We start from the raw sequence: 14683 nt of genomic DNA, 5'->3' as shown, positions 1-14683 counted from the left end.
ACACTACTGCAGCCAAAGAGATCAGCAGGACTGCCACACACTGATATTGTTTAAAAGGAAACATCCATATTCCTCTCAGTTAAGGTCTCAAACCTGGTACAGTTGGTCATTGGTGGCTGGCATTAAAATTTACTAAAAGGGCAGAGTGACAAACAGCCAATTAGATTTCTTTGCTTGATAAACTGCTCTATTCTCACATGACTGATGCAGTTCACAAACTTGGTCATTGAGTCATGGTTACAAAAAGTGGGCAGAGCCCAAAACAAATTTTCACTGGGAAATGTAAACAGCAGCCATTCTTACATTGTTAATCGCAGGGTTCTCAAACTTCGCACTGTTGGTCACTGGGTGACTGGTTAATATTTAGGAAAGTGGGTGGAGCCTACAGCAGTGAATCAAAATTCACCTATTGATTTTCAAAAAGAAATATTTAAATTGCTGCCATTCTTACACTGGTCATTGCGTAGCCGATAACAACCAAATACATACCCGGGGAATGCCGGGTCATCAGCTAGTGTTATATAAAAACCTTTCCTCTAGATCCCCGCCTTGTGCATTTGTTTGCCTCTGCCACAATTCATACATCTATAAAGAAAACTTGCCATCAATAATATAGGAGCCTGCAGAGAACTACCATGTGATCACTTTACATATTTGTGCTGGAAAAAATTATCTTCAGCCAAAATTCAAAACGTTAAAACAGGGATGAAAAAAAATCTTAGAAGGCACACAATGGGTGACCACACAATCAAGAGACTAGTCATAAAGTAAGCACCAGATTTTAAATACATACATTTCGTTTACATCTAATGCACTGTACTGTCATGCTAATAAAGGCATAGGATATTAGCATGCAAATATGACCATTTTTACTATGTTGTTTGGTCAAATGTAATTGATAAAGAACTCTGAATCAAAATGTTTCTTATGAAACAACTCGGTACAACTCGGTACTGTGATTTGTATTCCCCCGAGGCCCCCCCCCCCAAAAAAAAACAACAACATTAAAATACATCTACCCCCTGTGAGGCAGCATCTCTCTGCACCAACCAACTCTTGGAAATAGACAGAATTCAGGTGGCAGAAACTGCTGGTGAAATTTGAAAAGTGTAAAACTGTAGAAATCAATCTGCACGGGAGATTTTGCTGAATCGGCACTATGTACAGATGCGCGACTGGGGTCACTTTGGCGCCTGCACAGCACCATGCAGCGCCTGATTTAGAAACTGCCATAGACCGTAAGGTAATTACAGCTATAACGACTCAGGAGGTATTTTTCTACACTCACTGTCCAAAAGGCGAAATTACGGTAGGTAATCAGTAGAGGAATATAATTGTTATACTTCCCTAGATTACTCAGCGCAGGGAGAGCCATATCTCAGCTTCTCCCTGTGACCAAATTGCAGCCACCGGAAACATACATAAGCAGAAATGTCACCTATGGCAACTAGAATGACAAGGTAGTGGCCAACCGCAGACTACAAAGTGAAAAATTATGTAAGTATCTCATATCAAGGCAATATAATAACAAAAATGTGCAACATTTTGCAGCAAAATAAAAAAGAACAAATGACACAGCCTAACTAGAAACATAATAACGAAACATTATTATGGCTTACCGAGATACTGAGGGTCCACGCGGGGAGAGTAGAGGCCAAATTTGATAAAGATGGGCAGGACGTAGCCAAATCTCACCCACTCGATGACATAGAGAGGAGGGCGCCCCGCGTCCTGGTGGAGGAGGCTGCACCCCAGGACCGCGTTCTCTCCAACACGGCCTACCACAGTCTGAGCCTCTGATCGGATGGTGCCTATGGGAAGATGGCAAAGTGAAGGACAATTGGAGTAATGAGTAAGTAACAACACATAAAACACAGAACAATTTTAATATGCAATTTACAGATAATTGCAGTATTTGTATAGCGCCTTTCCCCTGTTGGACTCAAAGCGTTTGCGAGGCAGCCACTAGAGCGCACTCAGTAGGCAATAGCAGTGTTAAGGAGACTTGACCAAGAAACTCCTTACTGAATAGGTGCTGGCTTACTGAACAGGCAGAGCCGAGATTTGAACCCTCCTGAGTCAGAGGCAGAGCCCTTAACCATTACACTATCCAGCCACTGCTTAGATGCACAGCAGCAGGACTCAAATACCCAGAGAAGGAAGGAAGAGGAAAAGACAAAAAAAGAGATAGGAAATCAACTGTAGTAGTTATCAAATGTTGTAGTTATAACAGGGAGAAAAGAAATGTTGGAAAATTCAAGTTAGAAAAAGTAAAAAAAAGGGGGGGGGGGGGGGTTGGGGAGAGAAATGAGAGGCCTAAGAAATGAAGCGAAAATAAAGAGCAAAAAGGTAAAAGAAATGGCCGAGACATAAATAAGGAGATATGAAGAATGGTAAGGAGAAATAAGCAGAGATAAGGAATAATAGTAAGAGGCAATGTACAAAGAGGAAATATACAAGGCAAAGACAAGAAGTACAGTAGTAGCAGTAATGTCAAAGAAAGGGAGAGAAGGGAAGGGAAATGGGGCAAGGGAAAGAAAGAAAGAAAGAAAGAAAGAAAGAAAGAAAGAAATCGACACTGGTCGATTTGCCATCGAATCTGATGGCAAATCGACCAGTGTATGGCTACCTTAAATCTCCGGCGCGACTCCCCAGGTCTCCGCTGTCTTCTTCTCCGCCCTGGTCTGGTCTCCGGGTCCGGCATGCTTCACTTCTTCCTGTCTGGGGGAAGTTTAAACAGTAGAGCGCCCTCTACTGTTAAAACTTCCTGCCGGGACAGGAAGTTCAATGAAGCCATCCGGAGACCAGACCAGAGCGAAGAAGAAGACAGCAGAGACCTGGGGAGTCGCGGCGGCCGGAGCAGGTAATGTATTGCAGCTGTATTGCGTCGGCCGTCGGGCACTCGAACGCCGCTAGCGACACGCTCCCTACCCGCGGGCGATCGACGGTAATTTCCCACAAGGAGCGATCGACGGGATCGGACGAAATAGATCGAAATTTAGCGTGTTGCGTGAACGATGTGACAGCAGATTTGTTCCCAGTGATCGAATCTGCTGTCGATCGGCGGGGAATCGGCCTAGTGTATGGCCAGCTTTAGCGTATAGGGTAGGAGTAAAGCAAACAAGAAACACAGAAATAAAGATAAAAGGAATGGGACAAAGGTTTCAGTGAAGATGAAAAGAAGCTGAAACAAAAATCATGAATCTGGAGTAGAAACAATGGCTGCTGCCTCTGGTTTTGCTGGGACAAGTGATAAGAGAGAAGGTCTGAGAAAAAGGGCAGCAGTTCAGCACACACCTGATAAGGCACATGTCTCTGATAAGCAGGTAATGGAGATAATTGCAGTAGACCTGTCACAGGTGAGTGAGCACAGGAACACATCTGACTTCCAGTAGCTTAGAAACCACCCTGCCCTTTGCTGACCTCCAAACACTGCTTCCGATCACTTCCCATTGTAATATGTAATATGGGGAATAACTGCACAGTAGAAGCCACATACATCTCACCAATAAACCTGTGGAATTGTTCACAATTCCTCTGCAAGGTGTGATACGTTTCCCTATTCTTTTTCTCTATCTTAGGGGGAAAAAAACAAGGGCTAATTCTCACAGACAGTAATATAACTGTAAGTACACTGCATCTCTACTACCTGTTAACTGTCACCACTAACCCTAGTATTTTCTATGTGGTTGGTGACTGGATTTCTATGGTGTTTAGACAACCATTGTTCCCAGTCTGTTGTGGCAGCTGAGACACTGGCTGCTATTATTTACCACCAAGCAGTGCCTGCACAATTACTGCACAATCTCCTAGCTTGCCCACCTGTGTGCACACTTTCATGTGGTTACATGTACATTTAGTTTTTTTCTATAACCTGTAAATTTACTTCCCACCCATCCAGTATTATATATCTTGCCACTGTCACAGACAGGGGTGCTTCTAGCCATGTTGTCACTCCAGACGAGAAAATCTGTGGCGCCCCCCCACCCCCATGGCGCCCTTCCATGAAAATAATCATAATGCGGCAGTGTTTCATCAGAAAATTTGCAATGCGGGCAGTGTTTCACCAGAAAATACCGTAATGTAAGGCTGCAGAAGTGGGCTTATGGGCTGTGGGCCAGTGAACTGATGCGGTGTCTATTTGACGCCGAAAGCCTGTTCACCACCTGGGGACACAACATCTGGCGGGGGGTGACTGCGGTCCCCCCTGCACTGCACTCATGCTCGCCTGGTCGGCCTGCCACTCTCTACAATGGGTCAGAAGGAGGCACAAAGGGGGACAGAAGGAGTCACAGGGGGACTAAAGGAGGCACACGGGGACAGAAGGAGGCACAGGGGACAGAGGTGGCACATGGGGACTGAAGAGGCACATAGAGACAGAAGGAGGCACAAAGAGATACAGAAGGAGGCACAGGAGGACTGAAGAGGCACATGGAGACAAAAGGAGGCACAAAGGGATACAGAAGGAGGCACAGGAGGACAGAAGGAGGCAGAGTGGGACTATAGGAGGAACAGGGGGGCAGAGGTAGCACATGGGGACAAATAAAGGCAAAGGGGACATAGGGAGGCACAGGGGGACAGAAGGAGGCACAAAGGGCACAAAAGGAGGCACAAAGGAGGAAAGTAGGGTGCACAAGGCACAGAGGTGACAGCTGCCTGCAACTTATGCTAAGTAGATTCAGCAGAAGCAAGTAATAGAACAGCCACAGGGGTGTGGCTTAATCTTGGAAGGGGATTAATTTGGGGTGGGGCTTAATTCTGCAACATGGCGCCCCCCAGGACCAATGGCACTTCAGGCAATGGCCTGTACTGCCTATGCCTAGAGGCGCCCCTGGTCACAGAGCATTCAAACAACTGCCAATTACCGAAGCACTGCATTCAGGGCGTAACTACAAATCATGGGGACCCCAGCAAAACTTTGAGAGGGCCCCCCAATGTTCACACCATTTCCCTTGCCTAACCCTGGTGACGATCACAGCCTGGGGGCCCATCTTGCAAGTGTCATAAAACAAGTGTGGACATCCTAACTGTACAGCTCTGGGGCCCCCTTGCAGTTGCAGGGACTGCTCCCTTGTAGTTACGCCTGTGACTGCATTATGGGACATTAATAGGACATTTTGGAAATTTTAAGCAAACCCTGAAGCAGAAAGGGGTCTAAATGCTATTGTGCTAATGGCTGAATGCATGCCAGCAATGTCACAGCAAGAGATTTTGTAGATTGTGTAGATTGTGTACAGCTGGCACTTGCTGAAGTCACCTGACATTTACAATAAACAACTATCTTTAAAAATGTCTATCAGTCAAGTTACAGTAATGCTGTTTTTGGAACAAGTAAGAGGGCAATTAAGGTTTGTGGGTGAAACTAGCTCTGTCTCGAAACAATAACGTGCCTTTCTTGGTTGTGGGAGATACCTAAGGCCTAGTACACATGAAGCCAACTTTTGAAATAGACTTCTGGCCGAGGAAAAAAAAAATAGATCAATTCACATAGAACATTATGTTGAAAAGTTCAATCTTACCTTGAACGCAGCAGAAAAGCAGGCTAAGGTAGACTGTCCAAGACGCCCAACGCATAGCACTAACCCGGCAGTCGAGCATAGGACGCCAGTAGGGTTAATGTCACTTGTCCTTGCAAGCAGCATCAGGAGACCACCTAGTAGCCTTTCTGACCACTGTAGAGCCCAGGAAATGTCACTCAACCCTCCTCTGGCTACCACGCAGGATGACGTGGAATAGGGGGCTCCGTTAAATGGGAGCAGAAGCCCCCCTTAGGTGCTAACTGAACTTTCTACCGTCAAGTAGCATCCAGCAGGCGAGTGGGGGAAGGCAGTTCCTCTGTCAGTCCGATGGGCCTCGTGTTCCTCAACTGGCTGTGACGTTACAGACCTGTTGGAGAGAATGAAGTGTTATACACTGTCAGATGAGAGAAAGAGAAAGAGAGAGCGAGAGAGAGAAGTAGGCTTCCTCAAAGCCCCAAGTCAATATTTGTACAGTCCACACCTTCCCACGTACTGTCCACTTGTTCTGCTCTCTGTACAGGGGGCAAAGCAAACAGCAGACGCTCAAATTCCTGAGCCACTGCTGTGCGGAGACCAGGCAATGACAGATGACAGCAAAAGACTAAACAAGATCGAATTGCCCTAAAGGCTACCAACATTTTAATTTTTTGCAGGGACATCTTGTAGTATCTTCACCTTGTAGTAAATGTGCTTCCTTCTTTCTCTAACTAAATTCTACAGATACCACCTTATTTATATATCAGAGCCAGCGTGCCAGGTATTTCTAGATGAGCAATCTGCTGTCATGTCATTTCTGAAAATGAATAACTATAGCTTCTGCTCTCAGGTAAAAGTCCCCACCCCACCACATGTATTTAAAGGATGCTTATGTGACTCTCCTCAAAGATACAGCAGTCAGCAGAATTTGCTCACAGCAGAGTTTGCTGACAGATTTACTTTAAAGCCTAACTCCACTCAAAAATATTATTTTAGTTTTTAATAAAGTGAACAAGTACTGGTTGAACTCGATGGACGTATGTCTTTTTTCAACCATAATAACTATGTAACTATGTAACAAGGAGGACCACAGTGGAAAAAACTGACATCAACATCTGGGGCCATATACAATTCACTTTTTCACCTAGGTGATAGTTTCACAACTATATAAATTTACTTTTATACCCCCAGAAAGCAAACAAATAATCAAAATAATTTTGACAGTACTATTCTATCTACTTTTTGGTACTTTTTCCACTAAAAAAGTGATAAACGTTCATTTGAATTGAAGATGAAAAATGTTCTCATAGGAGAAAACTCAGAAGAAAAAATTAATTGCATATGGCCCCTGGTGTTGTACAGTACAACAACACCGGGGGGGGGGGGGGGGGGGGGAGACTTAGGTCTACACCCACAAAGGGAAACCTATTACAGAAATGCTGCCACAGGGCAAGCTGTTATTTATGGGCTGAGAGAATTGTGTCATCACTACACTGCACTAGCTACGCCAATGATAAAAGTAAATGACAGCTTCCAGTCTCAAGGCATAGTGGGATGCCAACCTATGCCTGACTCAGAGTCCAAAATCCATATTGTAATATTTACTTTGTTCTGTCTACCACTTTAAAATTGGATTGGATGTATTATGCAGGCCACACACATAACAATCGATTAGCTGATTGATTTTATGATTGTGATTTTAGAAACTGAATCAAAATTTAAAACAGCGGATTAAGATTGAATCACTGATCGAAAGTTGCAAGGAAAGGCAGTCACGTTTTACCACTGGAGTAATGTTGGACAGAAAACTGTATGTATAGTTTTGTACTGCATGCAGCCATAAAAAGCAAACTGTGGCGGCAGCCCAATCAACTTTTACAAAGATTTTTTATTGAAAAAAGCAATTATTGAAATCTGATAAAAATGTTATGGTGCAAAGTAACAAAAAAAAAAAAAACTGAGGTCCAATCAGGATGTACCGGTACCGGTAATCAATCATTTTCCAGATTGGGATACAATGATGGAAGACCTTTAAACTAAAGATAATGGACTGTTCCTTAAAGCGGTATCGTCACCATAAAAATCAAATTTCAACAGCAACTGGTCTGAGTGTATTAAGTGATAAAGATGCTAATCCTGCATTCAAAACTTTCAAAACGTTTTCTGCTGTTATGATTTGGAGCTATCATATACCTTAGGAGCACTGGCTCTTTAGTAGTCTGTGCCAAAGAATTGCATGCTGGGGGTTCTTTTTATCTATAATATATTCCTCCTCTTCCCTTTATGTCCCTGCCAGCTGCTCATCTGAAACCTAATCCCCTACTCACTTGTGTTTACAAGCAAGGCTGAGGCGACTCAGTGATTGGAGGAGACAAGAAAAAAAGTAAAGGGCAGAAATGACATCACGAGTTAGCCTTTTAATGTGGGCAAAAGACATGCCTCCCACCAGGAACAGAATTCTCGTCATTTACTATATAACATTCACTGAAATCAAAAACGTGGACAGTACAATACATGTGTTATGTAAGTAGATAAAGTATTTATCTACTTATATATGTGTGTGTTTTTTCCCTGGAATAGTATGGCTGATCCTACTGCTTTAAACACCCAGCATCTTAGCTGTAAACAGCATCTTGATTTGAAGAGATACCAAAAATATGTAAATTTAGAAAGCGAAGTAGTGGTGATAAAACCACTGAAGTCCTCTTTCTAGTGGTCCTCTAATGGCACTTAAGGAGTGATGCTTGTTTCCATAGTAACTACAAAGCACCACAACCACCTAATAAGTGCTGAAGGGTCTATTCTTAACCTCCCTGGTGCTACCACTGACCTGACCTGACCTGACCTGAAAATCCAGGACAAGCAGGGAGAGATTTCACTGGTCATTCAATCATTAATGGCACATTTTATTGTTTTAGTAACAAAAAGATCATATAATTCAAGAACCAAGATATGTAAAGTGCAATAACTCAGCCAATCAACAACATAAATGTATGTTTCTAACAATTAAGTCTAGGTTATACATTAGCCCCAAATGACAATAAACATCAGAATGAATCAGTACATTCATAGATTTGGATCAACCCAACCAGCTTGTCAAATCAATCTTCAACCTTCAGACCGCTGTATACATACTATTTTAGGCATGGAAATTTGCGGAAAAAAAATGTAGGGGGAAGGGGGGGTGGAACACAAAAAAATCCAGGAAAAAAAGAACAAGTAACAGTGAGAAACAGCCCTCGCTCCCCTCCACAGGGGGCACCAATAGACAGAGGTTTCCCAGTTCAATCAATTATTGCAATGAAATTGGGACCCGTGGGATTCCGTAGTTTTTTCTCCCAAGTACACCAAATGTTATGGTACTTTTTAGGACTGCTTGTATTTAAATATGTAAGTTTATAAAGAGGAAGAGCCCACCTTATTGCTCTTGCCCATGTCCCCAATGCTGGAAGGGTAGGCCCTCTCCAACACCTAAGAATCGCCTTTCGAGCAAAGAAGCAAAGCAGTTTATTCAGTGTTTGCTTATGTGTTGTAAGAGAGCATTCTCCAAGTCTGCTCAACAACATTAGATAAACATATAGGAAATCTTGCGCTGCTCAGACAGACAGGCCAACAAATTATCAGATCCAGATCACACTCTGCAACATTAAGGCTCATACACACGCTCAGCAAAAATGCACAATTATCAAACAACTTGAACAAGTTAGACAACTTTTGTCAAGAAGTTATCACTGATAAGAGGCGACCAACAACTGATAAGACGCAGCTCAACTGTTAGATTGACTTGACGAACAACTGAGAGAAATTGTGTCCAACATGGCAATGTGTACAGAAGTCTGCTATGACTTTTCAATGACTTCCATTACTAACTAGAACATATTTTTAGACCAGAGTTCAATGAAAGAGAAGTGGCAACCAATGTGTTAATCACTTTCAATACCTCAGACCACACAAGGTGAATTCTGTTACAATCTCAAAACGTGTCTACATCTCTCCCATCCCACACCTACACAAACAGAGTTTTGGGCACTTATTTTGTGCTTCTGTTTTGGTGTATAGTATTTTCTGTGCAAGAACTTGATCCGGATTAGGTCGTCCCTAGCAGAAGCTACCAGGGTGGGGAAGTCCTCTAGGATTTGGTACCATTCCTCTCTGTCCAGGTCTGGATCATAAATCTTCAATTTTTAGTAACACTTCTTATCAATTCATTATAAAAAGCCCTTCTACACCATGCAATAGCATGTTCGACCTTACTTGCGGAAGCTGTCTTTTCCTGAACTGAGAGGAATAAGTGTGTCTAATCTTAAGTATCTTAAAAATAACTTATTAGGAAGATCACACTGCCTCTTTAATTCAACAAATGTTGAGAGCCCCCCTCCAGAGGCGATATGATTTATTGTTTTGATACCATGTTCAGCCAAAACCATTGGATCTGGTATAGTTGTAGAATGTGGGAGAGAAGGATTGTCCCACAGCCAGGGATGGAGTGAGATATAGAGGTCCAATTGTAAGTCTACCTAAATGCTTTCCATGCCTCAAGGTGGCCTTTATTCTCACAGTTACATTAGGGTTAGAGTTAGGTCCTCATGCCCTGGGTGAAAGGTGGTAACCCAGGTAAATTTTTGACATCAGGGAGATATCAATCATTCATTTGAACTACTAAAAATCTAATACAGTACTGTGTAACCAGCATTTACCAGTATGTTTTTAGGCTGTGACAAGATACCTGTCCAGTAATGTCCTGGCTGAGATTTGAAGATGATACTTTAGTGCTGCTAACTGGCCCCAAAAGCCAGCAGCACTTTGTCACCTGAACTGTGACTATTCTTGGTGACCAATATGCACTGTAGAGAAAAATCTATCTTGACATACAGACATTAGTACAAAAAATGCAAATGTGTTGTAAATAGACTAAACTTTATTCAAGGGAATTGCCACAACAATGGATAAAAAACACTGAAAACTGGTAAAAACAAAACAAAAAAACAGCTTGGGTGCAGTGGTGGGAGAAATATCTCTCTACAATGAACAAATAGGCAGAGTATCAGTAATTGATAAATAGCTAGGTAAATCATTGATGAGTTAGTTAATAAATAAATAGGTTAATTCATATAAGTGATTTAAAATCATATGAAACAAAATCCAAGTTTTAATAATAAAACAATTATTAACATACCTGGTGCAAGAAATCACACTACCGAACTCAGTCTCTATGAAATAAACTAATTATCCACAACAATTGTATGTATGGTGCAGAGACACATCAAACTACCTGAATCAGTCAAAGTGAGATAAAAGTATTAAACATGAAAGTGGGCCAGGTAAAGTGTAGCAAAAATAGAATATAGGTATATAGTCTGCCGTCTGTGAAAAATGAAACTGAAAAGAGCAGAGGGAAAAGATGGTCCAACCATTGCCGCCTAGCAAGTATCACGGACACTGACGAAGCAGCACAGTGTACGATACTAGTTAGGCGGCAATAGGTCCATCTTATAACTTGGTACTTTGCACCTTCATCTGTTAACGGACGGCAAACTTTATACGTATATTCTATCTTTTGTGAGTTTTTTTGCTACACTTTATCTGGTCCACTTTTTATATGCTTAATACCGGTACTTCTATCTTACTTTTATTCAGATACTTTGTTGGGGCGTGTCTCTTTAATAAAGTAGTGATAGCCCTATGGGACTATCACCTTGACCGCGTTGCGGTGCGGCAGGTCCTGCTGTAGCACCGCAAAAGCTGTTGTGCGTGGTGATCCCGAAAGTGAGGCAGCCCTTAGTGCTGTACAGTGCAATGCTGATTCAGATCAGAGAGGAATCGATCTGTTTGCCATATTAGGCAGAAATTTATGTGTGCATGGGTACCCAATAATGACACAATCTTGATTGCACATTCCTACCATTACATGTAATAAGAAGGACCAGCTAATACATCAATTTAAACTATAGAAACTATATTCACTCAGTTTACACTTTTGCTCCATGGATTTGCTAAAATTAAGATTATATTATTGATGGGCACCTTAGAGGTGTCTATCAGCAAAACAATCTTAAAGTGAACCTCCGGACTAAAAATCTACTCAGCAGAACTGAAAAGGCTTGGTGTTTCTTTTACAGTTTCACAGCATGAGAACTTTGTTTTTGTTACCAAAGCATCATTTTTAGCTGCATTTTTAGCTAAGCTCCACCCATCAAAGAAAAAAAGCACGGGCTTTTTTTCCCTGATGCTGTGCAGAGCATGATGGGATTTCCTATGTTGTTATTCACGTTTCCTAGCAACTGGGAGAGGTGCTCAGGACAGTTGGAACTGTGTCTCATGCTCCCTGTCACCTCCTTTCAACCAAAAAGATGGCCGCCATCATGAAATCAAACATTTGCCTGTTCTTTTAAAACAGGGTGGGTAAGAGATTATATTACCTATCTATTTTAATTAACATAGTTAATGTAACTTAATGACAGTATGTTTGTTTAGGCTGGAGCTCCTCTTTAATAGTACATTCTTATTTAAGCCTAGGGCTTATTTTCAGTAGGTGTTGCGGCCGTTTCCGATTTGGCCATTGCACCCGTGGTGCTGCCCAAATCGCTTAGCTGTGCCATGCAAAGCTATAGGGATTCGGATGCATGATGCGGGAAACTGCAGCATACCAGCCAGAATCATACTGCAGTGTGATTTGGCAGGCCATGGAAGGAATAGGCAGTGTTTCCCCACTGACTCACCTGCGGGGAAACGCTGCAGATTCGGGCTGGAAATGGGCCCTTAGAGACAATACACAATTTCTGTGCAAGTCCCTGTAAGAGTTATTTACTTCATTTAAGGGCAGGAAGAGAAGAAAAGTCTCCCTTATGTGGATTTTGAAAGCAATTAAAACCCTTTGAATACTTCCGTCTTAAAACATTTAAGGTTTGGCTGGAGCTAGGCTAAAATACTCCAACCTTAAATATTTTGAGCAACACCACTGTAAGAGCAGAGAACATAACGGCTTTATTCTGTCACTCAAAGAGGAATGGATAAAGCAAAATATTTTGGAGGAATCCAATCCACAACTTTCACACAACCAAAACCCAGAGCGACAAAGGAATGTTTAAAAGAAGGAATTTTGACATCTTTTTCCATTTGAACACTCTACCCCGGCCCCTGCTTCAAAGTGGCGTCTCTTTTTGTTCCTTGCCACAACTGTCAACTTTCAAATCCTCAACCTTCCTACAGGTTCCAACAAAAATATTTCATTTTATTTTGATCAGCCGCAACATCTGAAACTCCACACTGTTCTAACTTTGTGCTTCAGAGCCCAAAAACAAATTATTGTTGCAATGGAATTCGTGAACAGGGGCTGAGAAAATACAAGCCTATTTTTCTTGGAAACAGGACTGGAAAAAATTGGGTACTTTGTGCCTCTTGCCATGTTGGATGGACCTTTACTATCCCCATGATAAATCAAACAGTCCGTCTGCAGGCCTGGCACGGAGCACGTCTGGCAATGTGAGACAGATGTTGTGCATTGGGATTTACACGTCGAACTCTGCAAATGTCAAGGATTTAAAGTGGAAATAACTGCAAAACTTTCTTTTTAGTTTTGAAAAGAGTAAGCATGGATTAGAACATCTGGCGTGGCGTTACTGTTTCATCTGTGTCCCTGTTGGATGTCATTTTTAAAGCGTACCTAAGGTGAAATGACAGAGACTGTCAATGACAAGTTCTGTCTTAAGGAGGACGGACGAAGAGAGGTCGGGGCTAAATTCCTACCTGTCCTGACATCTTTGAGTCACATCTGACACTCTAACCCCTATCCTCAACAGTGCAGTTACAGCCATGTTTTTAAAGACTGCTGAAGCCCACCCCCAGTTTGGCATCTACCAATTAGGTAGCAGCTGTCAAGCTGAGGGTGGGCTGTGGCAACACAGATGGAGGTGGCCAGAGCCTTGGCGGCAATTTAAAAAAAAATCAACAAGACTCATTCTCCAAGGGAGGCAGAGCGATCATTTGCCTGGAGGGATGACACCAGAAAAGGTAAGTATTAACCCCCTCCCCCCATCCATCCTTATTAAAACAAAGTCTGTAATGACAGGCCCTGTCATATTTAACTTAAGTAGAAGGCAAAATTAAGTTTATTGGATCTACTGCCATAAAAAATAATTACAATTACTTGACTGATTTCAATGGAAAATCAATCAAACTGTGATCCAGCCATAAAATGTAAATCTGTTATCTGGAGTGCAGAACGATGAGTTACTACTACACTCTAGGCTCTCTAGTGCGCATTAACATAGTAATCAAGGAATATCAATCAGAAAAGGATGGCGCCATTACAGCCACTTTTAGAGGAAAGCTATGGTATAGGCATTCTTCATCAAGTGCGCCTATAATCATTTTGCTTACTTGGTTTTGCTGGCACAAAAAGCAGAAATACCTAGTGAAAAAAAAATCATTTTTCTGCATGACTTCCATTTGTGATGCGATTCATCATTACAGTCTTTCAAAATAAATGATTGTCATGGTGCATCAGCAGTCTTTAAAGGGAACCAGAGATGAACGATTCACACAAAATAAACATATCAGTTGATAGCTTGTAAAGAATAAATGCTCTACCCGATAATTTTGCCACTCTGGTGTGCCTTTTTGAGTGCTTTTTATGCATTATTGCTCCAGGAAATATCCAATATGGCCGCCGGCTCATATTCCTTCTGCTTCCAGGTTATAAGGTGTTCTGGATGTGCTGTCTAGGCTATATGAGACTATAGACAAGCAGGGCTGCTGTAGGCTTTCATCTGTGTTTTTCAACTTCATATTCTGGTATGCTTTGTGGCTGCCTGTAGGAAGTGTCTCTCATAGTAATGAAACTGCATACAGTAGATAATAATGATGACTGGCTGCACAGACAGAGCACACAGATCACACAGCCACACTTGTCTGTTAGACAGAGATTTTTCCTGCAGCAGCAGCCCCTCCCATGTCATAACAGTTCTCAGTATGTAAAGCATGAAATTTGAGCCAGGAGGGGGAAGGCTTGGGCTTGAAAACACTCCACAGAAGAGTGACTCAGCTATAATGATTCCAGGTCACACCTCGACTGAATAGTCGGTGGATTCTTATCACAGTTGATAACAGATAGATTAGACTGAGAAGAATAAAACTAAAAGCAGGGTAGGTGTTTACTGTCATGTTCCCACTGATAAATGTAATAAAAT

At 42.2% G+C, this 14683-nt stretch overlaps 1 protein-coding gene across 4 annotated transcripts in view; it reads right to left on the bottom strand.

Annotated features, from left to right (window-relative positions):
• The window catches only part of IGSF9 (immunoglobulin superfamily member 9), a 192262-nt gene that overhangs the window by 158741 nt on the left and 18838 nt on the right, over nt 1–14683 (bottom strand). For 3 of the 4 annotated variants that reach the window (XM_068253553.1, XM_068253555.1, XM_068253554.1), the window contains exons 2-3: nt 5520–5886; nt 1620–1811 (exon numbers count right to left, since the gene is read on the bottom strand). The exons of the other annotated variant lie outside the window; for it this stretch is intronic. In XM_068253553.1, the coding sequence (XP_068109654.1) occupies nt 1620–1811; nt 5520–5598 (271 nt within the window). In that variant the 5' untranslated portion in view covers nt 5599–5886. The remainder of the gene's footprint in view (nt 1–1619; nt 1812–5519; nt 5887–14683) is intronic. 4 annotated transcript variants of the gene reach the window in all.

This window comes from Hyperolius riggenbachi, chromosome 9, assembly GCF_040937935.1.
Source record: "Hyperolius riggenbachi isolate aHypRig1 chromosome 9, aHypRig1.pri, whole genome shotgun sequence".
Classification (NCBI taxonomy): domain Eukaryota; kingdom Metazoa; phylum Chordata; class Amphibia; order Anura; family Hyperoliidae; genus Hyperolius; species Hyperolius riggenbachi.
The sequence above is the reverse complement of the archived record's forward strand: the minus strand, read 5'-3'. Positions and strand labels throughout refer to the sequence as shown.